The sequence below is a fragment of the Gorilla gorilla genome, chromosome 9, assembly GCF_029281585.2.
Source record: "Gorilla gorilla gorilla isolate KB3781 chromosome 9, NHGRI_mGorGor1-v2.1_pri, whole genome shotgun sequence".
In the NCBI taxonomy this organism is placed as follows: domain Eukaryota; kingdom Metazoa; phylum Chordata; class Mammalia; order Primates; family Hominidae; genus Gorilla; species Gorilla gorilla.
Window position 1 is genome coordinate 73,294,927 of NC_073233.2, and position 27,400 is coordinate 73,322,326.

The 27,400-nt window shown below is 56.2% G+C and overlaps 1 protein-coding gene across 3 annotated transcripts; it reads left to right on the plus strand.

Moving 5' to 3' along the window:
- The first annotated feature begins 66 nt into the window (after nucleotides 1–66).
- FRMD8 (FERM domain containing 8) lies at nucleotides 67–27,400 on the plus strand. 3 transcript variants are annotated; one of them, XM_004051501.5, is made up of 11 exons: nucleotides 67–251; nucleotides 526–610; nucleotides 2,841–3,008; nucleotides 7,054–7,155; nucleotides 7,522–7,580; nucleotides 7,740–7,906; nucleotides 10,281–10,502; nucleotides 13,219–13,342; nucleotides 14,223–14,366; nucleotides 18,385–18,589; nucleotides 25,109–27,400. In XM_004051501.5, exons 2-11 carry the CDS (start codon nucleotides 526–528, stop codon nucleotides 25,225–25,227), a joined length of 1,395 nt encoding a protein of 464 aa, XP_004051549.3. In that variant the 5' UTR covers nucleotides 67–251; the 3' UTR covers nucleotides 25,228–27,400. The 3 variants fall into 3 exon arrangements, with proteins under 3 accessions (XP_004051549.3, XP_055210472.1, XP_063566747.1); XM_055354497.2 differs by lacking the exon at nucleotides 2,841–3,008 and having other exon boundaries at nucleotides 92–251; XM_063710677.1 differs by lacking the exons at nucleotides 18,385–18,589; nucleotides 25,109–27,400 and adding an exon at nucleotides 15,533–15,893 and having other exon boundaries at nucleotides 97–251.

The window sequence follows — 27,400 nt, forward strand, 5'->3', positions numbered from 1 at the left end:
GAGACACGCCAGGCTGGCGTCCGGGCATGCGCGGGCCGCGCGGGGCGGCCGTGGGCTCCTATTGGCTCCCGCGGGCCGAAGGGGCGGGGCCTCGGGCGCCGCGCTTCCTCCCGCCGCGGCTTCCGCGTCGCTTCCCGGTCAGCTGGGTCCTTAGCGGGAGCCCGAGTGCGGGCGGTGGCGGGCTTGGCGGCGGGGCAGGATTCTTGGCAGGAGCCTTGCCTCTCAGGTGGCGGGCTCTGCGACCCTGCGAGGTGAGAGCACAGCGACGTCTGGCCCGGGCCTGCGTCCCCGGCTGGGGGTGCGCCTTGCCCTGCCTGGGCATCCGGGTCGACCCCCGTTCTTGACCGTAGCAACCCGCACCCCTCCCACCAGCGCCCGGTCTGCACTCTTGGCCCCTCCAGGCAGCGCCGCTCAACCTTGCGGACCCAGCCTGGGATCCCTTACCGTACTCACCGAGAGCTTGAGGAGACCTCCAGCCCCCCATCCCTGGCCCCCGGTAACTGCTGTTTCTCTTTGCCTTTGCAGATGGACGGGACGGAAGGCAGTGCCGGGCAGCCCGGCCCCGCTGAGCGATCCCACCGAAGCAGCGTGTCCTCCGTGGGAGCCCGAGGTGGGTCCCGCCCGCATCTCCTCTTCCACACCCTCCTGGGACCCCAGCCCTGGAGAAGTGGCTCTGGCTTGTCTTCTTTTTCATTAAAGATAATTTATGTATCGACTAAGAAATAATAAGGTACATTCAGATGTGGAAAACTCACAGAAGTCAGAGGCTCTGTCACTAGTTTACTGGCCAGGTTGGGTCCTCGTGAATCTCGCTCTCATTTGTAAAATGAGCTTGTTTAACATAGCTGTGAAATTCAAATGAGATTATATGAATGAAAAGTGAAGGCTGATGTGGTTCACGCCTGTAATCCCAGAACTTTGGGAGGCCAAGGTGGGCAGACCACATGTGCCCAGGAGTTCGAGACCACCCTGGGCAACATAGACAAAAAAGAAAGTGACAACATTCACTTTCTTTGTGTCATTTCTTTTTTTCTTTCTTTCCTTTCTTTCTTTCTTGGACAGAGTCTCCCTCTGTCGCCCAGGCTGGAGTGCAGTGGTGCGATCTCAGCTCACTGCAAGCCCCGCCTTTGGGGTTCACGCCATTCTCCTGCCTCAGCCTCCCGAGTAGCTGGGACTACAGGCGCCCGCCACCACGCCTGGCTAATTTTTTGTTTTTTTAGTAGAGACGGGGTTTCACTGTGTTAGCCAGGATGGTCTCGATCTCCTGACCTCGTGATCTGCCTGCCTCTGCCTCTCAAAGTGCTGGGATTACAGGCGTGAGCCACCGCACCCGGCTGTGTCCTTTCTTTCTCCCAAACAGCCTTTTGAAAGCAGGGATCAGGCTGGGCGTAGTAGCTCACACCTGTAATCCCAGCACTTTGGGAGGCCGAGGCGGGCGGATCACTTGAAGTTGAGAGTTCCAAGAACAGCCTGACCAACATGGAGAAACCCCTGTCTCTACTAAAAATGCAAATTAGCTGGGCGTGGTGGCACATGCCTGTAATCCCAGCTACTCAGGAGGCTGAGGCAGGAGAATGACTTGAACCTGAGAGGCGGAGGTTGCGGTGAGCTGAGCTCGCACCATTACACTCCAGCCTGGGCAACGAGGGTGAAACTCCGTCTCAAAAAAAAAAAAAAAAAACAGGGATCATATCATGATCTTCATTTGATAGGGAGGAAACTGGGCCCTAGGGAGGTTAAGTCCCAGGCAGGCTGTGGAAGCTCTCCAGGTGATTAGGTACTGCAGCTTCCGGTGCCTCAGTTCTTGCCTGAGAAGTAGATCTGAACCTGAGCCTCCTCGAAGTGATTTTGTGATCTCTGAGAGTAGCTGCTGGAGCATAACAGACTGGGGGTCCAAGAAGCACCTTCTCTTCTGTAGATGAGAAACCGTGCCCTTCCCTTCCACACACTCTTGGAGGGAGGAGTATTAGCTCTACTTTTACAGATGAGGCAACTGACAACTTAAATTGATTCGCTGAAGTTGGCCAGCGACCAGGCAAGGACGGGAACCTGAGTATGTCGGCCCCAAACTCCAGTGTTCCTTCACCATGCCTGCAGTCTCAGGGATGGGGATTTGAATCTGGTTGCTCTTCCGGGTGTCTCCATTTGGCTCTGGAACCCACAAGTTGTCACAAGGGAACTCTCAGCTATTTGGGCTGTTCTTCCCTAGCCTGCTTCATATTGACTCCTGAGGCTTAAAGAGTCCTCAGACTTAAAGAATCCCAAGGAAGCTGAGACCTGGAACTTGCTTTAACCTGGGTGACCTAAAGAATCCTCTCTTCGCATCTTAGCCTCAGTCAGAGAGAGACTTGCCTAAGGACAGCAGCGGGTTACCAGCTCTCGCTCCTGCCAGCCAGACAGACTAACTGCCATAGTCTCAGGATGGTTTCAGCCTCTCTGTGCTGTAGTATCACATCTGTGGCATGTTCTTGTTCAGGGCAGAAGAACAGCTGAATCCTTGGGGCAGCTGTGGTGGTGAGGGGCAGGTTTGCAATGGCCAGGCTTAATTTGAATCTTGGGGGATTGCAGTGGGGCTGGTCTCTGGGCAGGAGTTACTGGGTTTCTGGGTGGTTTGAGGGTGTCAAGGAAGCACTAATAGATAGCACTCGTGATAGGGTCTTTTGGGGCTGCTGGGGCTCTGCCTCTGGCGAGGACTCTGTCTCAGGAGCGTAGCCCTGGTCACCCCTGAAGGGTGTAGGGTGGGGGCTCCAGCCCCAGTGGGTGGTAGAGGGTGCCTGGTTGGCCTGGCCTGGCTGTGCCAGGCAGAGGCCTCAGCTGAGCCTGCCTGGTCTCCATCACAGCGGCTGACGTGCTGGTATACCTAGCGGATGACACGGTGGTGCCCCTGGCTGTGGAGAACCTGCCCTCGCTCAGTGCCCATGAGCTGCACCGCGCCGTCCGCGAGGTCCTGCAGCTTCCGGACATCGCCCTGGATGTCTTCGCGCTCTGGCTGGTCTCCCCTCTGCTGGGTAAGGCTTGGCAGTGAGGAGCCCAGGCTGGAGGGTTGGAAGGGCACTGACCAGTATAGGAGGGAGGGGGCAGTGTTTGGAGCCGCTTGGGAGCTGCTGGCCACTGCCCATGGGGGAAGGTGGGACTTGGGTTTATCCTGAGCTGTCCACCTGTCTGAGCACCTAGAGCCCTGAGAAGGCCCCTGCTCCTGGCCCTGCTGTCTGTCTTTCTGCTGGTGGTGGAGGAGTAGACACGCCTGCCCCCCAGGTCGTGCTGGAGCTGGGTGGTCCAGGAACAGTACCGCAGGAGGGAGGGAGGAAGGGGGCCTTGTCTGCCGAGCATAACCTTTGCCACAACCTGGGTGGTGTTTGGGAGCCATGATTTCACCTTGTCCTCAGGCCTAGGCCAGTCTTGCAGATGGAAGTTGTAGTTAGGGTGGTGAGACCACTGTGTGGCAGGAGCAAGACAGACCCAGGCCTGAGTGGCTTCCCGGTCGGCTTCTTTGAACTGTTCCTGTTCCTTGGGGACAGGGAGGAGAAGGGACATGGCTCAGGAAGTAGGCCCCTCTGACCCTGAGGCTCTTAGTGAGGGTGGGGAGGGTGGGAAGAGTAGAGACTTGACTTCTCTGGAAGGGGGGTCTTCAGCCTCCAGCGCTCCCTGCCTGGCCTCGTGACCACCCGCATCCTGCCCTTTCAAGCTGAAATTGCAAGATGGAGGGACTTAAGGGCGGTGGCTCTCTAGACACTCAGCCCAGCAGTGAACAGGGTCTCTGAGCCTGCTGGTTCGCACAGGAAGGGGCCAAGGGAGAGGCTGCCCCATGTTGTTTAGTAAATCGGTGCCATGGGCCGGGCGAGTTGTCTTAGCTTACACATTCCCTTCGTTGTAGAGGAATGCAGGCAAGAAGAGGGTGACCAGTCCCATTGAGGGAGTGCGTAGGACAGGCTGGGTTAGGCCAAGGGGCCCCCAGCAGTTATGTCTTCTCCTGAGGCTGCTGGGTGGGGGAGAGGGAACATTCGGCACCCCTGCTCCCCACCCTCATCCTTCTCTCCACCCCCTCCCCCCTGCCAGTAGGAGCTTCCTGCTCAGCTGCTGCTGGGAGGTGCTCGCCCACCCTCTTCCTGCTGCCCCGGCTCCTCGGCCACCTCATGCCCAGCCTGGTCACCTCTCTTTCACCTCCGGGCCTCGAGTCAGGACTGTGGGCCCCTTGGTTTGTGTCTGAAAGCTGGGGGTACAGTTCTGCATGGGTTGGCCCCTGCCTTACCTCGGGAAGCTCCCAGAGCCTGCTGGGCAGCCTGCCTCCTCCTCTCACCTCCTCCGTCTCCACTCCCTCCTCACCACATTCCGGCTCTCCCACGGCCGGAGGCTGTGAATGGGCTGCTTTGTTGCCCGGCCCACACAGGAGGATGGTGGCAGAAGACCCCGGCACAAAGTCAGCACCCACTCTGTTCCCAGGCTGGGTTCAGGGAGGCTGAAAAGCCACTTCAGCTGTGACTTGGGCCCCCCCAGAACCCTTTTCCCCCAGCCCCTGCACCCCTGGTGGGGTGAACTGGTGACAGATGCCCTGGGGCCGTGAGTGCCCTGCAAGCGCTGGGAGGGGCGCTGTCTTTTGGAGCTGCCCTTCATGCCGGATGTTTTGGCAGGGCTTAGCCTTCTCAATGCCGTTGTCACTCTGCATGGAACAGGGCTCCAGGGCCCTTCCGTCCCATTTGGATAACAGTCTCCAGGCAGGAAGGCCCCATCTGGAAGTGTCTGGGACTGCGGGAGTTCTGAAGACAGGAAGGAGTCTTTTGAGCTGCTGGGGCTTGGGGTTAAGGCTGGTCAGGGCTGGGCTGTAGGCAGCAGGAAGGACATCCTTGTCTCCAGGGTGTCCCTAGGCCCCATCTTGTCAGTTACTGTGCTTGTTCCACAAGGACGTGCAAAGCCTCTCTCAGGCCACGTGGTATTCTAGATGCTGGGAATACAGGAGGGAAGACCCTGGTGGAACTTAATTTAACTTAATTTTATTTATTTTTTACTTTTTTGAGACAGAGTCTCACTCTGTTGCCCAGGTTGGAGTGCAGTGGTGCAATCCCGGCTCACTGCAACCTCCGCCTCCTGGGTTCAAGCGATTCTTCTGCCTCAGCCTCCCGAGTAGCTGGGATTACAAGCAAGCGACACCACGCCTAGCTAATTTTTGTATTTTTAGTAGAGACGGGGTTTTCCCACGTTGAGCAGGCTGGTCTCGAACTTCTGACCTCAAGTGATCCACCTGCCTCAGCCTCCCAAAGTGCTGGGATTACAGACATGAACCACCACGCCCAGCCACCACTGGAATTTTAGAGCCTAAAGGATGGTAAAGGGGGGTTTAGAAGCAGAGCTCTGTTCCTGGTTTAGCCAGTAGCCCCATGTGGCCTCAGGCACTGTGCCTTCCCCAGCTTCAGTTTCCCCGCTGTAAAGTGGGTGATCTCCATGTCCTCCAGCCCTTTGAGTTCCCAGACAGAGAGAGCATGAGGACCCCATGAGGGGCTCAGTGGCCAAGTGAGAGGAGTTGATGGAGCCCTTTCTGGAGGGAGTGGGGAGGCGACTATTGGGGGTAAATGGTGTTTCCCTACTGGAGGTGGTGACAGATGGGTGGGGCCCAGGGTCTAGGTTGTAAAGGAGGGCTGTGGAGCCTCTGGGAAATCTGGACCAGAAATGTTGGGACGAGAAAGGGCTGCAGAGGCTGGATGCAGGGGTGGGTGGAAGGGCTGTGGGCAAGGGGGCCCATGTGGAGCTGCGGCTGCTCTTCCAGGTGGAAGGCCCAGATGGCCCAGAGAGCAGAGACAAGGACCCCTGGCCTCAGGCCAGCAGGAGGGGCGATCGGCCATCAGTGGGGACTGCCTAAGGGTAGAGCAGGGAGATGTGGATCAGGCAGGGTTCGGGAAGCTTGGAGCAAGCGCTGGCTCCTGCACCCCGGTGACGGACATCCCCATACATCTCTGGATGAACTTGGAAGTGGCCTCACACCTCTCAAAGGCAGAGAACCCGGTGGCCACTGTTTTTTGGTGGGCGCTGGTGTGTGAGCTGAAAGGCTTTGTCCCTCCTGGCCTGAGGCATTGAGTCCTGGGTCCAGAGCAGTGGTGGCGTGAGGCAGCCTGGAGTTTGAGGGGCTGGACTGCTGCACTTGGTCATTCTGCCAACCGCTGGCGAGGTCACTGCGCCCCAGGGATACAGCAGTGGACAATTCTGCAGCCCCTGTGGGTGGCAGCAGCAAGGAATGTCAGGTAGTGATCAGCCTGTGAAGGCAAACAGATGTGGCGCCATTGGGGTGATGGAAAATTTTGAGGAGGGGCTGCATTAATTAGGGGTCCAGGGAAGGTGGCCCTTGAACTTAGACCTGAATCAGCCAGCCACGGGAGGATCTGGGGCAAAGGAGTCCAGGAAAAGAAGAACAGCAAGCGCAGAGGCCCTGGCACAAACAAGCTGGGGATGATTTAAGGAGATTTAAGAAGGCCAAGGTGGCAGGAGCAGAGTGGGAGAGGCAGTGAGAGAGGAGATAAGGTGGGAGGGCCAGGCAGGAGCTGGGTTGCGTGTGGGCCACGGAGGTGCAGAGCTTGCGGGATGGAAGGTCAGCTGGAGCTCCTCAGAGGTGTTGGAGGTGGGCAGTGACGACGGGGAGGCCCAGGCTCTGCCAGTTGGGGGGGCAAGGCAGCCCCTCGGGCCTCTGGGCCCCAGTTGTCAATTTCCAGTTCTGCTTCCTGATGGCACTGAGGGTTCCTTTGTGCCCCAGCACCTTCCATCAGCCAGTCTCCAGTTTCAGCTTGCCGTGGGGCTGCAGTGAACAGTTAGTGGCTGGCTCTGCCTGGAGCCAGACCCCCGTTGCTTGCTGTGTGACTGTGGACAAGGAACTTGACCTCTCTGAGGCTCATTTGCTCTATGGGTGAAATGGGGGATAGGGTTATTGCAGAGTAAATGGCTCTGGACCCTTGGCACCTGCTCAGTTACTATTGGTTGTGACTGTCGTCATGCTGTGCGGTGTGATAGGTGGAAGGGCAGCCGCTGGACTGGCCAGAGGCTACATGGGCCACTCCCCATCTCGTCCTGCAGAGGTGCAGCTGAAACCCAAGCACCAGCCCTACAAGCTGGGACGCCAGTGGCCGGAGCTGCTGCTGCGCTTCACCAGTGCCCCGGACGACGACGTGGCCATGGGTCAGTGCTGCTGCCTGTCTGTCCTTGCCTCGGGACCACCTGAGTCTGCAGCTCTGGCTCTCAGCCCAGCCAGGGCCCTGCCAGCAAGGAGCTGCCCTGGCTGAGGGGCAGGGCCTGCGTCTCCCCCAGGCTCCGTCAGCTACCCCTGGCAGGGGAGGAAGGGGTCCCTGAGTGAAGCCCCATTGAGGGATGGGCTGGGAGCCGCCGGGGCACGTTGGGATGAGCTGCACACTCCACCCTCTGCACGGCCCTCCGGTTTTCTCAGCCCTGGTGGGTGAGGTTGGTGGCCAGGGCCTGGGCCAATCGGGAGAGGGGAGGGCTAAGCAGAGTGGGGATGCCCGGCAGTGACCCAGCCTCTCTCCCCAGATGAGCCTTTCCTGCAGTTCCGAAGGAACGTGTTCTTCCCAAAGCGGCGGGAGCTCCAGGTGAGGCAGGAGCCCTGGTGGCCCCACCAGGCCTGGCCCCTTGTGCCCAGCCTCCCTGTCCCTAGACCCCTGGACATTCGCACCTTGCCCCAGCCCAACTGAGCAGCTCTCCCTGCCCCAGCCCAGCTGAGCGGCTGTCCCTGCCACACCCACCTGCAGATCCATGACGAGGAGGTCCTGCGGCTGCTCTATGAGGAGGCCAAGGGCAACGTGCTGGCTGTACGGTACCCGTGCGACGTGGAGGACTGCGAGGCTCTGGGCGCCCTGGTGTGCCGCGTGCAGCTTGGGCCCTACCAGCCCGGCCGGCTGGCAGCCTGCGACCTGAGGTGAGGGCCTGTGTGACTTGAGGCGGGGGCGCTGGGTGGGGGAGTTTGTCCTTGCAATGGAACTTACAAGCAGTCTTCAGTCTCGCAAGGTGGGGGCAGGGTCCTGGAGTCAGGAGGCCTCAGCCCCGCAGGCTCACTCTGGCCCTAGGCAGTTGTTCTGCCCCTCAGCCTCCTTTTCCTCACCTGCCCTGGGCTGGAGCCTCAGGTGAAGTGAAGTCTGGGAGAAGAATCTGGAGCCCTGCCTCCTGCCAGCCAGGGTCAGAGGAGCTGGGCTTTTGGAGTCACAGCCAGGGACCACCCAGATACTGACCCTTTGTCACCAGTAACAGGCCAGCTTAGTTCCAGACTCCTGGGATGTTCCCTAGGCGGTCAGCAAGCTGGCTGTCCACCTCCCAGCCCTCTCCAGGAGCCAAGTTCTCTGCTGTGTAAATTAGCAGGGCCTTGGGTGGCGAGGATTGAGTCTGCCCTGCCAAAGCCCAGGCCGGTCTCTGGTCTCCATGGAGGATTATCCCGAGGTTTAGAAATAATTCCAGTGAAGGGGCCGGACGAGGTGGTCCACGCCTGTAATCCCAACACTTTGGGAGGTCAAGGCAGGCAAATCGCTTAAGGTCAGGAGTATGAGACCAGCCTGGCCAACATGGTGAAACCCCATCTCTACTAAAAACACAATAAGTAGCCGGGTGTGGTGGCACACACCTGTAATCCCAGCCGTTTGGGAGGCTGAGGCAGGAGAATCACTTGAACCCGGGAGGTGGAGGTTGCAGTGAGCCAAGGGCATGTCACTGCACTCCAGTCTGGGTGACAGAGTGAGACTCTGTCTTAAAAAAAAAAAAAAAAGCCGGGTGCGGTGGCTCACGCCTGTAATCCCAACACTTTGGGAGGCCGAGGCGGGCAGATCACCTGAGGTCAGGAGTTCAAGACCAGCCTCAACGTGGAGAAACCCCATCTCTACTAAAAATACAAAATTAGCTGGGCAAGGTGGTGCATGCCTGTAATCCCAGCTACTCGGGAGGCTGAGGCAGGAGAATTGCTTGAACTTGGGAGATGGAGGTTGCAGTGAGCCGAGATCGCGCCATTGCACTCTAGCCTGGGCAACAAGAGCGAAACTCCATCTCAAAAAAGAAAAAAAAGGACTGAGCGCTCCAACTGCAGCTTATCTGATGGCCGGTCCACAGCCCACAGAGTACCCGCTGCCTGAGATGGGGAACCAACTGTGGGTATGCCAGGGCCTCTCCTGCTTCATGTGGGGCGGGGGAGATGCCCTTTCTTTTGTGAGCCTGTGCTAGTTGTAGGTTGGCGTTTTCACGTTTTTATCTGGCAGAACAAAGCATTGAGAGCATTAAAACCCCTGCACCAGTTTTGGTTGTAAAAGTTCCACCAGTTCAGAAATCCCAACGGTCCTGACTTGGTGACACAGATGTTGCTCTGAAACCCTCCTGCTGCAGTCTTATTCTAGGCAGGTGGGGGCTCTTTGTTCGGCCTCCAGACCTTCCCTCAGCCTCTCACCTCTGCTGTGAGCTGCAGACCTGGGCCCATCTCCTGGGCCTCCTTCACTCGCCTGGCTGCCCTGTGTGTCTGTGTGCCCTCGCAGGTGGGGGTCAGGGACCTCTGCAGTCCCTGGCACACTGCGGGTGCTCAGGGTGGTGGGTTCCTTCCCTTCTGGGGGTGAAGAGGGGCCTGGTGACTCCCCGTGTCTTTCCCTTCGGCTCCTATGAGTTTCCTGGGTGGGCACGTGGTAGCCAACCAGGCAGGAGGCAGGAAGGGTTGGGTGACAGGACCAGGCCCCATGGGGGCCCTTGGTGCACATGGGGCTGCAGTGCAGAGGCTGCCGGCTCAGGCAGGACTGGTGGGAAGTGCAGGAAGGTAGGGCCCGGGTTCCTGTTCCTGGATGGAGATGCAGGCATCTGGAGCCGCAGGATGAGCCTTTGGCTTCAGACGGTGACCCCAGGTCAGACGGGCAGAGGGACAGCCCCAGCTGGGCCTCATAGGGAGCCCCATCGCAATCCTTGGCCTGCACCTGGAGAGCTTGTCAAGTTTTAGGGCCGGGGGAGCTCACCTGGGACAGGTGGGAGTGTCACCATCCCCACTCTGCAAAGGAAGCAGGCGCAGGACAGGAGGTGCCTCTCACCAGCTGTACAGCTGCTCTCGGCAGAAGCAGACAGGCTGGCCCTGGAGTCTGCCCTTCGGAGAGGGGCCGAGAACTGAACTTCCTCTGTCTGGTGCCTGGGTCTCCCCTTGTGGGCTCCTTACCCAGCCTCTGACTTGGAAGTAGATGTGTGTCTGCTTCCTCCAGGCAGCCCTGCTTCCCTCGCCCTCCCCCGTGAGCCTGGCACCTCTGGTTGGGCCGCTAGCACCCGTCTTCCTTCCTCCACAGGGAGAAGCTGGACTCCTTCCTCCCTGCCCACCTCTGTAAGCGAGGCCAGAGTCTCTTTGCTGCCCTCCGGGGCCGTGGGGCCAGGGCCGGGCCGGGCGAGCAGGGCCTGCTGAACGCCTACCGCCAGGTGCAGGAGGTCGGCAGTGACGGCAGGTGCGAGGCCGCCCTGGGCACCCACTACCGCGCCTATCTCCTCAAGTGCCACGAGCTGCCCTTCTATGGGTAAGAGCCACAGCCCCGCGGTCCCCCACCCCCTCCGCAGGCTGTCCTTGGGCTTTGCTAGCACAGCTGCCAGTGAGCCCACCTCTGCTCCAGCTGAGCTGTGTCCTCATGAAGTGGTGTCTTGTCACGAGCACCTCAGGCCCCACCGTTCCAAGCTGGGCACCTGTCCTCCCCTTCCTCCTGTCAGGGGCTGGGACACCTTGGATGGGTCCTCTCCTTCTACCTGGCACAGTCACCTCGTCACTGGCCCGGCTGACCTCGCCTTCAGCCAGCTGTCTCTGTCACGCAATTGTTGTCTAACAAACAGCTCTGTGCACCTACTGCACGCGCGCTCCCTGGGCACTGGAGGTCCGCCTGAGCCAGAGACACCGTGTCCCTGCCTGATGAAGCTGATCTTCTAGTGGAGAGAGACGAGAACACAGAGGTTGAGGAGAGCCTGTCATTGGGCACAGGTGGCAGCCAGGAGACCAGAGGATGGGGTGTGGCTTGGGCCTTGTGGTCAGAACAGGTGAGATGGTCAGATGCAGGACGTTCTGAGGGCAGAGTGACAGGATTTGCCAGATGGATGTGCAGTGGATGAAGCGAAGGAGAGGAGGCAGAGAGGACTGGCCTAAGCCTCTGGCAGATGGCGTTGTCATCGGCTGAGCTGGGGGCGGCACTGTGGAGTGGTCAGGGAAAGTTTAGGAATTTGGTTTTTTGTTTTTGTTTTGAGACAGGGTCTTGCTCTGTCACTCAGGCTGGAGTGCAGTGGCACAATCCTGGCTCACTGCAGGCTCGACCTCCTGGGCTCAAGCAAGCCTCCTGAGTTGCTGGGACCACAGGTGTGCAGCACCATGCCCGGGTAATTTTTTTTTTTTTTTTTTTTTGAGATGGAGTATTGCTCTTGTTGCCAGGCTGGAGTGCAATGCCATGATCTCGGCTCACTGCAACCTCTGCCTCCCGGGTTCAAGCGATTCTCCTGCCTTAGCCTCCCAAGTAGCTGGGACTACAGGCATGCACCATCGTGCACGGCTAATTTTTGTATTTTTAGTAGAGATAGGGTTTCACCATGTTGGCCAGGCTGATCTTGAACTCCTCACCTCAGGTGATCCGCCTGCCTCGGCCTCCCAAAGTGCTGGGAGCCACCACGCCTGGCCTAATTTTTGTATTTTTTGTAGAGACGGGGTTTTGCCTGTTGGCCAGGCTGGTCTGGAACCCTGGGGTCAAGTGATGCTCCCGCCTCAGCCTCCCACAGCACTGGGATCATAGGCATGAGCCACCGTGCCTGGCTGGGAGCTTGCTTTGGACATGTTGATTTTGAGATACTTGTTAGACGCCCCACTGGCGACTTCGAGTGGGCATCTGGTGTCTAGTGCAGCCTGAACTGGAGCTCATATTTGGCGAATCCTATGCATATGGATGGCACCTGAAGCCTGGAGAGATGCTGGGAGGCAAGTGTGGGCCAGGTGAGAAGGGGCCCTGGGCCCCCCAGCAAGGCAGGAGGGCTCTACCCGCAGCAGCTCCTAGCGCATGCCCCGCTTGTCCTCCTGGCAGCTGGCGATGGATGTGGGCTCCAGCCTGGTGGGCGAGCGTGAGCAGGGATGGAGACAGTGAGTGTGACCAGCTGTCACAACTCTGCTGTAAAATGGGGTCAAGCAACGGGTATTGTAGTGGTTTTGACGGGGAGGTGACAGCCCATGTGTGCTGACCAGCAGGTGGCCCTCTCCTGGCTGCTTCGGTTTCCTCAGTGAAATCGGAGGGCTGGCCATCAGCTGAGCTTGGGGGACAGAAGTCTTCCAGAGGAGGCTGGAGCGGGACAGCCCCAGGAATTCAAGGTGGCCCGTGCTGGTCTCCAGCCCCATCCCATCGCGTGGAGAGAGCAGGGTTTAACTTGGGCTCTGGCTCAGTGGGTGGTGAGGGCAAGGGTGAGCCTGAGGGACAGGAGAAGGCAAGGCTGCAGGAGGGACAGGTGGCAACTCTTCTCAATGGTTTTTTTTTTTTTTTTTTTTTTTTTTTTTGAGACGGAGTCTCGCTCTGTTGCCCAGGCTGGAGTGCAGTGGCACGATCTCAGCTCACTGCAAGCTCCGCCTCCCAGGTTCACGCCATTCTCCTGCCTCAGCCTCCGGAGTAGCTGGGATTACAGGTGCCCACGACCATGCCCGGCTAATTTTTTTTGTATTTTTAGTAGAGATGGGGTTTCACCCTGTTAGCCAGGATGGTCTCAATCTCCTGACCTCATGACCTGCCTGCCTCGGCCTCCCAAAGTGCTGAGATCACAGGCGTGAGCCACCGCGCCCAGCCTCTTCTCAGTTTTGAGCCCTGGAGCCACTCCCCTCACCTCGTGCTTCCCAGCAGGTCCCTGCTGCTGAAAGGTCTCCGCCTGCACAGTGGTCAGCAGGCTCTCCTGGCCACCTCCAGCAGCCCTAGCCCCCAGACCAAGTGCCAAACCCACATGACTGGCTTTGCTCCATACCTGGGGCCACGCACTTCCCTCCGCCTGCAGTGCCCACACTTCTCTGTGCCATCAGGCCCTTCTCCCTCCGGTCGCACACTGCCAGCTCAGATGCTGCCACCCCTACGAAGCCTCCCCTTCATCCCACCTCTGTTTCTCCCTTCCCTGGGGCAGGTTTCAGTCACCCAAACAGCGGAAGTTTCTCAGGGCCCAGGTTGGGGCCTCGAGCAGCCTCCCTCAGCATTTCTGGTGCTGGCCGGAGGCTGACCCCAGTCCCCTCCCCAGGTGTGCCTTCTTCCACGGTGAGGTTGACAAGCCGGCCCAAGGCTTTTTGCACCGGGGTGGGCGCAAGCCAGTTTCTGTGGCCATCAGTCTGGAAGGCGTGCACGTCATCGACAGCAGAGAGAAGGTACTGCCCCCAGCTCCTCCAGGGTGGAGAGGATGGGAGGGGGCTCCTGACTCAGGTCTTCCTGGTTCCTCTGGGCCTGTGGGGGACTGGGGGCAAGGTGGATGGACTGTCTGGGAGGGACCCTGCCTCTGTCGGATGTCCTCGTAGCCCCTGAGGGTGATCCTGGGTCCTCTTGCCCAACGTGCTAGGCTGTGGGGTGGCCGGGGCAGGGGAGGCCGCAGCTGGGACTTCACTGCTGAGTGGAGGGAGGGCAGCAGGGCCCGCTGCTCTGCCTGGCTGATGGCTGGAGAACAGCCTGATGCTCCAGAAGACCCTGCGACGGGAGCCCTCTTGGGCTGACCGTGTCCTCTTCTTTCTGCGTTTGGTGGCCAGCCCTGGGTAGAGAGCCGCGTCAGCAGCCAGCCCTGTGGGGCAGATTACCTGTCCCTGGGCAGAAATTTGCTCCTAAGCCAGCAGAAGAGCTTTGGCTGGCTTCTGGTTGTCCCAGAAGAGGGACCCCAGCCCCTGCTGCCATCTGTATCCTGGGAGGCAGGGCCCAGCTCAGCCTCATGCTAGATGCCACCCCCGACCTCATAGAAGAGACTCCGCTTCCCCACCTGCCTCCTCCCCAACGTGCCTCCCCCGCTGTCAGGGAATTGGCCTGCTGGTGGGACTGTTGTGGGAGAGGGGATCTCAGCTTCCCTGGACCACAGCCCCTGGCAGGCTCTGATGAAAGCTGAGGCTCTCTCCTTACAGAAACACATGAACAAATGTAGACTCAGCCTTGGAGAGGCACACACCCTGGCCAGGTGTCCCCTCCTGGTGGTGTCTGAGTGGGATGGGGTGGGGAGCAGACCTCTGCCCAGGGGTCAAGCCTGGCTCTGTGTCTCCTGCTGGCCAGCATGTCCTGCTGGGCCTGCGCTTCCAGGAGCTGTCGTGGGACCACACCTCCCCCGAGGAGGAGGAGCCCATCCTGTGGCTGGAGTTCGACGGGGACAGCGAGGGCACACCTGTCAACAAGCTCCTCAAGATCTACTCCAAGCAGGTAGCGCGGGTGGTGCCTGCACATGGGTGGGGAGGCTGGGCCCAGGTGCCCCGGGTCCCAGACAATTAGAGGCACCAGGCTGGCGGGCAAGGAGGTGAGAAGCTGCCTTGGGCCTGAGGATGAAAGCGGCCTGGGCACAAGGGGTGCCTTGACTCCTGCTGACCCGGAGCCGCCCTGGGAGGTCAGGAGGCCTGGTCTGCAGACTCCATGCCGGTGGCGGTGGCAGCTGTGGGGTTTGGGCAGCTGTTTGTTGAGGGCTTGCTGAGTGCTTTGAGACCAGCCTGCGCCCTCCCCTCCTGTCCCCAAGACCAGTGCTGTTGTGACCCTATTCACAGTCGCCTGCAGTGGGCGTGGAAGCGTTGGGCCTCTCCAAGCCTGTGTTTGATTTTCCCCTTCATTCATCGTGTTTTACTCAGCACCGAGCACCTCTTCCACCCCAGCCTCCCTCCCCTGCCTCCCTCCCCAGCCTCCCTCCCCTGCCTCCCTCCCCTTCCTCCCTCCCCTGCCTCCCTCCCCAGCCTCCCTCCCCTGCCCCTCCCTCTCCCACTTGGGTCACATCAGAGGCCCCTCCCTGCCACAGGGCCCTTTCAGGACTGTTCCCACCCCTTCCTCCTTTCATCTCGGGTCTCTCTGGATCCTTCATTCCACACCTCTCCGGCTTCCTTTTGGTGCCCTTCCCCTCCTTCACCCCTCCCTTCGCAGCCAGAGCCCACCCCTGCGCCTCCCATGCTGGGGGCTTCTTCTAGCCCCATCGGCCTCTGCTTTGCCACAGGAGGGCCCCCTCCCCCTTCTCAGCTTAACTACATGCTCCTGGAAGCTTCTTTCTGCCCCCACCAGCCACCTCCTCCCCCAGCTTCCCCTGCTGCTCCCCATTTTCCTGGCCCTCCTCGAGGGCACTCCTCTCCCTGCCTCATGGCTTTGAACTCCAAGATATTCTCACCTTTATGTTCAAAGTTCACAATTTTCTTTTTTTTTTTTTTTTTTTTTGAGACGGAGACTGGTTTATGCTTTTTGTTTCCTAAGAAATTTTGCCTAACTCAAGACCACAAAGATTTTCTCACGTTTTCTTGTATAAGTTGTATAAATTTAAGCCTCCCAGCCATCCCAAAGTCGATATTTTACATCAGGTGTGACATACAGGTCAATGTTCATGTTCGTGTTTACAGATTCTCAATTGTTTCGGTGTCGTTTGTTGAAAAGACATTGAATTGGCCGGGCATGGTGGATCACGCCTGTAATCCCAGCACTTTGGGAAGCCAAGGTGGGCGGATCTCTTTAGGCTCGGAGCTCAAGACCAGCCTGGCCAACAAGGTGAAACCCCCATCTCTACTAAAAATACAAAAAATTGGCCGGGTGTGGTGGCACACGCCCATAATCCCAGCTACTACTTGGGAGACTGAGGCACGAGAATCACTTGAACTGGGGAGGCAGAGATTGTGGTAAGCCGAGATGGTGCCACTGCACTCCAGCCTAGGCAACAGAATGAGACTCTGTCTCAAAAAAATAAAAGAGACATTGAATTGCCCTGACATCTTTGTTGAAAATCAATTGGCTGTACATGTGTGGGTCTGTTTCTGGATTCCCTCTTCTAAACCACTGATATATGTGTGTCTTTCACTGATAATCACACTATATATTGATTTTTGAACCTTTATAATAAGTCTTGAAATCAGGTAGTCTGATGTCCAGAACTTCGTTCTTTTTAAAATGGTTTCCATAGAAGTTTTAGAATCAGCTTGTTGATTTGTAGCACGCTCCCCTATCCACCCCCCAAAAAAAGGCTGCCTAGGATTTTTATTGAGATCGCATTGATTACTTCGGAGGTCATTGACCTCTTAAGTCTTCCAGTCCATTTATTTCTGTATCTCCATTTATTTGTCTCTGATTTCTTTCATTAACGTTTTATAGTTTTCAGCCTACAAAGCTTCTGCATCTTTTGTTAGATTTATCCATTTCTTTTTTTTTTTTCTTTTGGTGCTACTGTAAATGGCACTGCTTTTAATTTCAATTTCCAATTGATCATTTCCTTATATAGAAATATAATTGTTTTTGTTTTTTTTGAAACACTCTTGCTCTGTCACCGAGGCTGGGATGCAGTGGCGCAATCATAGCTCACTGCATCCTCAACCTCTGGGCTCAAGCTATCATCCCAAGCCACAGGTGTGCACCACCATGCCAGGCTAACTTTATTTTATTATATTTGTAGAGACAAGGTCTCACTATGTTGCCCAGGCTAATCTTGAACTCCTGGGCTCAAGTGATTCTCCCACCTTGGCCTCCCAAAGTGCTGGGATTACGGGCATGAGCCCCTGTGTCTGCCTTTTTTCTTTTTTTCTTTTTTTTTTTTTCTTTTGAGACGGAGTCTCACTCTGTCGCCCAGGCTGGAGTGCAATGGCGTGATTTCAGCTCACTGCAACCTCCGCCTCCTAGGTTCAAGCAATTCTCTCACCTCAGCCTCCTGAGTAGCTGGGATTACAGGAGCCTGCCACCACACCCAGCTGATTTTTGTATTTTTAGTAGAGATGGGTTTTCACCATGTTGGCCAGGCTGGTCTCAAACTCCTGACCTCAGGTGATCCACCCGCCTCGGCCTCCCAAAGTGCTGGGATTACAGGCGTGAGCCACGGCACCTGGCCTGGCCTGGGACTTTCTATGTGGACAGTCGTGTGGTCTGTGAGTTGGGACAGCTGGGTCTCACTTTCCAATCTGTGTGCCTCTTGCTTGCCTTGCCTGACAGTGCTCCTGACCCCCAGTGTAGGATGGATAGGTGTGCGCAGGCGTCCCTGACGCACCTGGCCTGAGAGAGAACATTGTCTTTCACTGATTAAGTGGGATTTCGCTGTGGGTTCTTCAGAGATGCGCTTCATCAGGTTGAGGAAGTTCCTTTCTGACCCTGGCTTGCTGAGTTTTATCTTGGATGGATGTTCAGCGGAGCTTCCTCTTTCGGCTGCATTTGAACGGCAGGCTTCCTGAGCCTCAGAGGCATGTTGCTGTGCAGGAGTTTTTGTTCTAGGAAACTTAGTAGGCTTCCCTGTTATGGTTGCAGCTCAGGACTCTGTCCCCACGGGCTGCCGTCCCCTCACCAGCCCACTGCCCTTTGGCTGGTGGAGTCCACTCGGTGAGGAGAGGAGTGTGGGTGGACTGAGCTGAGGGCAGGGAGCGTGGAGAGCCCACCAGGCCTCTGTTCTTCCTTCTGGGCCGAGCAGCGGTGCCCACCCCCCCAACCCAGAGGGATTGTAGCTGCCCTGTGGAGAGGCAGGAGCCAGGCCAGTCTCCGCAGGGCCACTCCCAGCGTCTGACCCAGCCCCACCAGTCAGGAGCACAGGTGGCCATTCCTGTCTACTTGGCCTCACCTTATCCCAGGCCTGCAGCAGTGCTTGGCACGTGGGAGGCACTCAGGAAATACCTGTGTCCTAAGGGGTGCCACCCTCTTGACACCCTCTGCGACTCCCTCAAACCCCTGAAGGCCCTGTCCTTGGTGCCCAGCTGTGCCCGCTGGCACCCGGCTGCTGCATCTTTTCTGTCAGTGTGCCTCATGCTTCACACCTGTTGAGTAGGAGTCACTTTTGAAGAACGTGCTGGCAGGGAGCCGCCCACCCCTGCCCTGGTGACATCGCGCCCCTTCCTCCTGGCTGCAGGTTTTCCTCCCAGCCAGCACCACCTGCCTCCCCGCTCCGCTTCCCCACTCTTCGTCCTCTCTGCAGCAGCCGGCTCCCTACCCCCTCCCTCCCCACCTGCTTCTGCCCATGGAGTCAGCCTTCCTGGGCTGTGCCTTCTGACCAGAATGTTCTTTCTTTCCCACCTGAACTCCCAGATCTGGGGACCCCTCCTCATCCACCAGGACTCACCTTCACAGTCACCCAAGTGGGACACCTCCCCTGCCTCCCTGCTCCCTCCCTCCTGAGTGATGTGTGTCCCCTCCCCTGCTTCCCCAACCAGAGAGCAGAGCTCATTTCAGGCTCAGCAACAGGCATGGAAGGGGGGCCTGGCCAGGCCTCACACTGCCCCCTCCTCCCCAGGCCGAACTGATGAGCAGCCTCATTGAGTACTGCATCGAACTGAGCCAGGCGGCGGAGCCCGCAGGCCCCCAGGACAGTGCGACTGGCTCGCCCTCTGACCCCAGCTCCTCACCGGCTCCTGTTCAGCGCCCCAAGCTGCGGAGGCAGGGCAGTGTGGTGTCCAGCCGGATCCAGCATCTCTCCACCATCGACTACGTGGAGGACGGTGAGCAGCCCTTCTGTGCACGTGCACACACAAACACGCATGCGCGTGCACACACCGGGGGGAGTTCCTGAGGACAGGGCATTGCAGAGCAGCTCCAGACCCAGTGTAAGCTGGCCTCCATCTCAGGACACAGCTGTGAGCAGGCCGAGCCCGGGCCTTGGCCATAGTGCCTTTCCTGTCCCTTCTCACTGCTGCGTCACAGACGTTCTGCAGCATTGTCCAGGATGTGATCCGGGAAACGACTCAACATTTGTTACTGAAGTGTTGGGTAGGTGGGGCACGGTGGCTCACTCCTGTAATCCCAGCACTTTGGGAGGCCAAGGCAGGAGGATCACCTGAGGTCAGGAGTTCAAGAACAGGCTGGCCAACATGGTGAAACCCTGTCTCTACTAAAAATACAAAAAAAGTAGCGAGGTGTGTGGCAGGCGCCTGTAATCCCAGCTACTCGGGAGGCTGAGGCAGGAAAAATGCTTGAACCCGGCAGGCAGAGGTTGCAGTGAGCCGAGATTGCATCATTGCACTCCAGCCTGGGAGACAGAACAAGACTCCTTCTCAAAAATAAATAAATAAATAAATAAATAAAGCGTTGGGTAAATCACTGCTGTGACCACATCTTGGGGTGTTCAGTGCAGCTGGTAAAAATACAGTACCCAGGCCGGGTGCAGTGTCTCACACCTGTAATCCCAGTACTTTGGGAGACCAAGACAAAAAGGATCACTTGAGCCCAGGAGCTCAAGACCAGCCTGGACAACAGAGTGAGACCCTGTCTCTACAAAATATACTTAAACTTAGCTGAGCACGGTGGTATATGCCTGTAGTCTCACCTTCTTGGGAGGCTGATGAGGCAGGAGTATCTCTGAGCCCAGAAGTTGGAGGTTTGCAGTGAGCTACGATTGTACCACTGCACTCTAGCCTGGGTGACAACGATGAGACCCTATATATATATATATTTTTTTTAATTAATTAATTAATTTTGAGACGGAGTCTCACTCTGTCGCCCAGGCTGGAGTGCAGTGGCATGATCTCAGCTCACTGCAACCTCCGCCTCCCCAGTTCTAGTGATTCTCCTGCCTCAACCTCCCGAGTAGCTGGGACTACAGGTGTGTGCCACCACACCCGGCTAATTTTTTTTTCTTTTTTTTTTTTTGAGACAGAGTCTCACTCTGTCGCCCAGGCTGGAGTGCAGTAGGCGTGATCTTGGCTCACTGCAAGCTCCACCTCCTGGGTTCACGCCATTCTCCTGCCTCAGCCTCCTGAGTAGCTGGGACTACAGGCGCCCACCACCACGCCCGGCTACTTTTTTGTATTTTTAGTAGAGACGGGGTTTCACCGTGTTAGCCAGGATGGTCTCAATCTCCTGACCTTGTGGTCCATCCGCCTTGGCCTCCCAAAGTGCTGGGATTACAGGTGTGAGCCACTGCACCCGGCCCTAACTTTTTGTGTTTTTAGTAGAGATGGGGTTTCACCGTGTTAGCCAGGATGGTCTCGATTTCCTGTCCTCGTGATCCACCCGCCTTCACCTCCCAAAGTGCTGGGATTACAGGCGTGAAACACCACGCCAAGTCCGAGACCCTGTTTTTAAAAAGGAATACCCTGGCCGGGCGCAGTGGCTCACACCTGCAATCCTAGCACACTGGGAGGCCAAGGCAGGTGGATCACCTGAGGTCGGGAGTTCGAGACCAGTCTGACCAACATGGAGAAACTTCTTCTCTACTAAAAATACAAAATTAGCTGGACGTGGTGGTGGTCGCCTGTAGTCCCAGCTACTTGGGAGGCTGAAAGCAGGAGAATCGCTTGAACCCAGGAGGCGGAGGTTGCAGTGAGCCAAGATCACGCCACTGCACTCTAGCCTGGGCAACAAGAACGAAACTCCGTCTCAAATAAATAAATAAATAAATAATAAAAAGGAATACCCTAAATGCATCTTGTGTCAGATCCTGGAAGAGAGGACATTTGTGGAAAAACTATTGAAGTCCAAAAGAATTTTAGTTAACAGATACCGTGTCAGTGTTCATTCCTTAGCTCTGATGTGGTGACAGAACATGCTGTCATCGGGAGAAGTTGTGGCGGTATTCTGGAACTCTCTACACCTTTACAGCTTTCCTAGAAATCTAGAATTATTCCATGATAAAAAGTTTCTTAATGCAGTAACAAAGATCTACATTTATTTATTTATTTATTTATTTATTTATTTATTTATTTATTTTGAGACAGAGTCTCGCTCTTTCACCCAGGCTGGAGTGCAATGGTGTGATCTCGGCTCACTGCAACCTCCACACCTTGGGTTCAAGCGATTCTCCTGCCTCAGCCTCCCGAGTAGCTGGGATTACAGGGGTGAGCTACAACGCCCAACTAAGTTTTGTATATTTACAGGGTTTCGCCATGTTGGCCAGGCTGGTCTCAAACTCCTGACCTCAAGTGATCCGCTCACCTTGGACTACCAAAGTGCTGGGATTACAGTGAGCCACCGCACCCGGCCAGAGATCTACATTTTACATGGCAAGATGTTCACAAAATAATATTCAGTAAAAAGAAATGGCCAGGCGTGTTGGCTCACGCCTGTAATCCCAACACTTTAGGAGGCCAAGGTGGGCAGATCACAAGGTCAGGAGATCGAGACCATCCTGGCTAACATGGTGAAACCCTGTCTCTACTAAAAAAGAAAAAAAAATACAAAAAAATTAGCTGGGCTGGTGGCAGGCACCTGTAGTTCTAGCTACTCAGGAGGCTGAGGCAGGAGAATGGTGTGAACCTGGGAGGTGGAGCTTGCAGTGAGCCGAGATCGCGCCACTGCACTCCAGCCTGGGAGACAGAGCGAGACTCCACCTCAAAAAAAAAAAAAAAAAGAAAGCAATGAGTAGGCCAAGTGCGGTGGCTCACGCCTGTAATCCCAGCACTTTGGGAGGCCAAGGCGGGCAGATCACGAGGTCAGGAGATCAAGACCATCCTGGCTAACACGGTGAAACCCTGTCTCTACTAAAAATACAAAAAGAAAAAAGATTAGCCAGACGTGGTGGCGAGCGCCTGTAGTCCCAGCTACTCGGGAGAATGGCGTGAACCTGGGAGGCGGAGCTTGCAGTGAGCGGAGATCGCGCCACTGCACTCCAGCCTGGGCGACAGAGCGAGCGAGACTCTGTCTCAAAAAAAAAAAAAAAAAAGGAAATGAGTAACAGGACAGCATGTGCGCAGCCATGCGCATGAGGAGGGCGGGCCCAGCTGTGGCCGTCAGCGGCTGTAGCTTTGACTTTTTCTTTGTACTTCTTGGAGCACGTAAATCTGTTACAATGAACATGTCATTTTTATAGTCTTGTAATTTTTAGAATAATTGTTTTTTCTTTTTTTTTTTTTGGAGACGGAGTTTCACTCTTGTTGCCCAGGCTGGAGTGAAATGGTGCGATATCGGCTCACCGCAACCTCCACCTCCCGGGTTCAAGCGATTCTCCTGCCTCAGGCTCCCAAGTATCTGGGATTACAGGCTTGCACCACCACGCCCAGCTAATTTTGTATTTTTAGTAGAGATGGGGTTTCTCCATGTTGGTCAGGCTGGTCTCCAACTCCCGACCTCAGGTGATCCGCCCGCCTTGGCCTCCCAAAGTGCTGGGATTACAGTCGTGAGCCACCGCGCCCAGCCCTAGAATAAGTTTTATAATCAGAAAAAGCAAACTTTTTCTACAATGTAATTTGGACCACTGTGTGGCATTCCTTGGCATGGTTTTAGTACGCTCATTTTGACCCAGTCCTCTGCTTGTGGGCATTACAGTTTTCAGCGTTCAGCTCTTCTAAACAGCACACCTACAGCAAAGTCCTTCCTTAGAATCTGAAATGTTTCCTCAGGATACTTTCTTAGAAATGGCCTTGCTAATGTAAAAGTTTGCAGATTTTTTTTTTTTAAATAGGATTTCACTCTAGTGCCTAGACTGGAGTGCAATGGCCTAGTCAAGGCTCACTGCAGCCTCAACCTCCTGTGCTCAAGCAGTCCTTCTGCAGTCTCCTGAGTAGGTGGGACTAAGGTCATGAGCCAACCACTCCTGGCTAATTTTTAAATTCTTTGACAAGGCAGCGTCTCACTATGTTGCCCAGGCTGGTCTCAAAACTCCTGGGATCAAATGATCCTCCCACCTCAGCCTCCCAAAGTGCTGGGATTACAGATGTGAGCACCGTGCCTGGCCGATATGCTGATTTTGAAGAGGCTTTTCATACCTGCCACCTTCCAGAGAAGTTGTGCCCAGGTGTACCCTCCCCAGCAGAGAAGATGGTGTCTGCCTCCCATGCCCTCACCCACAATGGGTGTAATCATTCCGAGCCAAAGGGAACTTGTCTGGGCTGGTGTTTGAACACAATGAGATTGGAAATTTTTTTTTTTTTGAGACAGTCTCGCTCTGTTGCCCAGGCTGGAGTGCAATGGCATGATCTCGGCTCACTGCAACCTCCGCCTCCCGGGTTCAAGTGATTCTCCCTGCCTCAGCCTCGCAAGTAGCTGGGATTGCAGGCACCCACCACCATGCCCGATCAATTTTTGTATCTTTAGTAGAGACAGGGTTTCGCCATGTTGGCCAGGCTGGTCTCGAACTCCTGACCTCAGGTGATCTGTCCGCCTCAGCCTCCTGAAGTGCTAGGATTACAGGAATAAGCCACCGTGCCTGGCCGATTGCAAATTTTTACGTGCTTGATCATATTTAGATTTCCTTCCTGAATTACTGATGATTTCTTTTGCTCATTTTTCTTCTGTTGCTTGACTTTTTAAAATTAACAGTCTGGCCAGGTGAGATGGCTGTAATCCCAACACTTTGGGAGGCCGAGGCAGGCAGATTGCTTGAGTCCAGGAGTCCAAGACCAGCCTGCGCAACATAGCAAGACCGCATCTCTATTTAAAAGATTAGCAGCGCATGGTGGCTCACGCCTGAAGTCCCAGCTAGTTGGGAGGCTGAGATGGGAGGATCACCTGAGCCCAGAGGGTTATGGCTTCAGTGAGTTAGGATCACAACACTGTAGTCCAGCCTGGGTGACAGAGTGAGACCCTGTCGCAAAAAAAAAAAAAAAAAATTATTAACGTCTTGGCTAGGCTCACACCTGTAATCTCAGTACTTTGGGAGACAGAGGCAGGAGGCTCACCTGAGGCCAGGAGTTTGAGACCAGCCTGGGCAATCGAGCAAGACCCTGTCTCTACACAAACTAAAAAAACCTTAGCCATGGCTCACACCTGTAGTCCCAGCTATTGGGGATGCTGAAGTGGGAGGATCACCTAGGCTTAGGAGGTAAGGCTGCAGTGAGCCGTGATTGTAACACTGCACTCCAGCCTGAGCAACACAGCTTGTCTCAAAACAAAAAAACCACAAAGGTGGGACATGGTGGCTCACACCTGTAATCCCAGCACTTTGGGAGGCCAAGGCAGGTGGATCATGAAGTCAGGAGTTTGAGACTAGCCTGGCCAACGTGGTGAAACCCTGTCTCTAGCAAAAATACAAAAATTAGCCAGGCACAGTGGCCCACGCCTGTAATCCCAGCACTTTGGGAGGCCAAGGTGGGTGGATCACGAGGTCAAGAGATCGAGACCATCCTGGCCAGCATGGTGAAACCCCGTCTCTACTAAAAATACAAAAATTGCGTGCGTGGTGGCGTACACCTGTAGTCCCAGCTACTCAGGAGGCTGAGGCAGGAGAATCGCTTGGAGGCAGGAGAATCGCTTGAACCCAGGAGGCGGAGTTTGCAGTGAGCCAAGATCGTGCCATTGCACTGCGGCCTGGGTGACAGAGCAAGACTCCATCTCAAAACAAAACAAAAGGCCGAGTGCAGTGGCTCATGCCTGTAATCCCAGCACTTTGGGAGGCCGAGGCAGGCAGATCACAAGGTCAGGAGATCGAGACCATCTTGGCTAACACGGTGAAACCCCGTCTCTACTAAAAAATACAAAAAATTAGCTGGGCTGGTGGCAGGCACCTGTAGTTCTAGCTACTCAGGAGGCTGAGGTAGGAGAATGGTGTGAACCTGGGAGGCGGAGCTTGCAGTGAGCCGAGATAGTGCCACTGCACTCCAGCCTGGGCGACAGAGTGAGACTCCGTCTCAAAACAAACAAAAAAACACAAAACAAACCCCCAAAAAAACAAAAACTAACATCTTACAGCAATATGGTACTTTTGTTTTAATTAATGACCCGGTATTGCCATTATTAGCCAAAGTGCCTACCTTAGTCAGATTTCCATAGTGTTTTCCAGACATCCCTCTGTGCCAGGATCCCACCAGGACCCCACACTGCATTTAGTTGTCGCGTCTCCCCAGGCTTCTCTTGGCTATGAAGGACCCTCCTTGTTTGTGATGACCTTAGGTTGGCAGTGTTAGGGAGCGCTGCTCGGGGTATACTGTAGCATGCTGAGGGGGGCTGAGGCTTGGATGAGGGGAGCTCAGTCTGACCAGGCTCTGGAAGGAGCCGTCGCGCTGGAGCCAGAACCTGGCTTCCTGGGCCTGAGCCCCCTCACACAGGGACAGCGCCTCTGCTCACTGTGCCCTCCCATTCCCTCACAGGCAAGGGGATCAGGCGAGTGAAGCCGAAGCGCACCACATCCTTCTTCAGCCGGCAGCTGTCCTTGGGCCAGGGGAGCTACACCGTGGTGCAGCCCGGCGACAGCCTGGAGCAGGGCTGAGGATGCTGCACCCGGCAGGAGGAGGGCGACTGGGGGCCCTGGCCCGGCACTGTCCTCCTGAGGGGCAGGGGCCAGCTGCAACAGTCTCATGGGTCACCACGTGGGGAGGGCTGCTTCAGCAGGTTTCTCAGACCACGGAGAAGTGACTTTTGGGCCCGGGGTCATGCCCGGGCCGTGCAAAGCTGGCCAGGGCCTCCTGTAGGGCTCCTCTGCAGCCTGCCCTCCCTTCCCCACCTTCCCCCGGACGCTGGGCCCTGCTGCTATCTCAGGACCATCCGATCAAGCTGCAGCTGCCACCCTCACCTACAAACATGCCTTTGTGCCCACCTCAAGATGGGCAGTGTCCCTGTTCTGAAGTGCCCAGTGGCAGCTCCAGTGGTAGAGGACCAAGGATTGAGGTTTGGGACCTGAAGCTCCAGTGTGTGCCTTTGGCCTCTTCCCTGGACTTGGGTGACCAGTCTCCGCCTTCCTCCTGCTAGTGCTCCACCCCCTGGACTTGGATGACCAGTTTCCCACCTTCCTCCTGCTGGTGCTCCATCCCCCAATACCAGGCTGGGCCACCACTCAGGAGGGTGGGAGGGGCCTCCCCGGATTGAACCGGGACAGAAACACAGTGAGGGCCCCCACCACACCTCCCTGGTTGAATCAGGAATGGAGGGAGCCAGGCAGGGCCCTACCTGGGGTCCTGTGCTCCTCGTTCTGGTCTCCTTTGCAGGCACGAGATACCAGAAAGAGCATGCCTTTCTGATAGCCTTTGGTGATGTCACTGCTGGCAGGTGGCTGTCCTGTGGACCACCTGGCCTCCAGACCCACACTCACAGTCTGTGAAAAACTGAAAATTCCCTGGTGGGCACTCCCTGGAGCCCAAGCAGCTCCCCTAGGGGACTGACTGGACCTGACCTCTCCTCCCTGTGTCTGGGTCTTCAGGTTTTAGTTTGGTCTTTGTTCATTTGAGTTGTGCTGGGGCAATGCCAGGAAGTGCCCTGGGTAACCTCTGCTGTGCGCTCCTTCCCAGCTGGCGCCATGGATTCCTCTGGGGGCTGGCGCGTGCCCGGAAAAGCCTGGGCCACACGGGACACTCTCTTCTTTATCGAGGACCCTTGGAAAGGTGACTGATATGGGTGCTTGGCTTCTCTGGTCCCAGCTTGCCCTCCGGGGAGCAGGGGCTCTGTCTCGTCCCAGATGAGCTGAGAGCCCCTGAGAGGAGGGCTTTCCCAGCCCTGGGACCCTCCGAGGTGGGTGTGCGGGTCTCACAGGTGCTTCCTGGGACTTCCTGTGGCTGCACAGGGCTTGGCTTTGTCTTTGTTCCCGGTGGAAAACCGTGGGAGAGGAAGCTCGGGCCTCTACTCCAAGTATCAGAGCCTGTTCACCCTCCTCCCTTTGGTAGCTTGTGAATGTGCCAGGTGTTTTGAGGTAGGCTTGCCTTCTGGCAGCATGGACTTTATTTGTTAAAATAATAGGCGGAAAGAAGAGGCCTGGGAAGGGCCCCCAGTCTTTTGGAATGTCCTGGTCACAGGGTCATGTCAGCTGCCAGTTCTCATCTCCCGTCCTGGAGTTGCTCGGTCTTGCCGAGCTGCCCGCCCGCCTGTTCTGGCGGCTCCAGCGCAGGCTGTCCCTGCTGCTTTGATTCCGGTGATTTTATTTTTTTTATTTTTTTATTTCTTTTGAGACGGAGTCTCACTCTGTTGCCCAGGCAGGAGTGCAGTGGCACATCTCGGCTCACTGCAACCTCTGTCTCAAGCGATTCTCCTGCCTCAGCCTCCTGAGTAGCTGGGATTACAGGTGCGTGCCACCAGGCCCCGCTGATTTTTGTATTTTTAGTAGATAGGGTTTCACCATGTTGGTCAGGCTGGTCTTGAACTCCTGACCTCGTGATCTGCCCGCCTCAACCTCCCAAAGTGCTGGAATTATAGGCGTGAGCCACCGCCCCCAGCTGATTCCAGGCGAATTCTTCTCTGATGGGCGGGCGAGGGTGTGTTCGTGTGATGGGTTGGAGTGTGTGTGTCTGAGTACACAGATGATGTGTTTTCCCTTCAGCTTCTTACGTTTTCTGAGCATCCATTGTGCCTTAACATTTTCTCTTGTCCTTTGGGACAAAGCAGTATTTTACTCATTCTTTGAATGTTCTCATTCTTTTGTATCATGTGACTTATTAAAATCAGTTTCTAACAAA

Coding starts and splice junctions, on each gene's coding strand:
- FRMD8 (XM_004051501.5), top strand. CDS start 526: ATGGACGGGACGGAAGGCAGTGCCGGGCAGCCCGGCCCCGCTGAGCGA. Junction 13,343..14,222: donor TCATCGACAGCAGAGAGAAG/GTACTGCCCCCA, acceptor CCTGCTGGCCAG/CATGTCCTGCTGGGCCTGCG. Junction 14,367..18,384: donor TCAAGATCTACTCCAAGCAG/GTAGCGCGGGTG, acceptor CCTCCTCCCCAG/GCCGAACTGATGAGCAGCCT.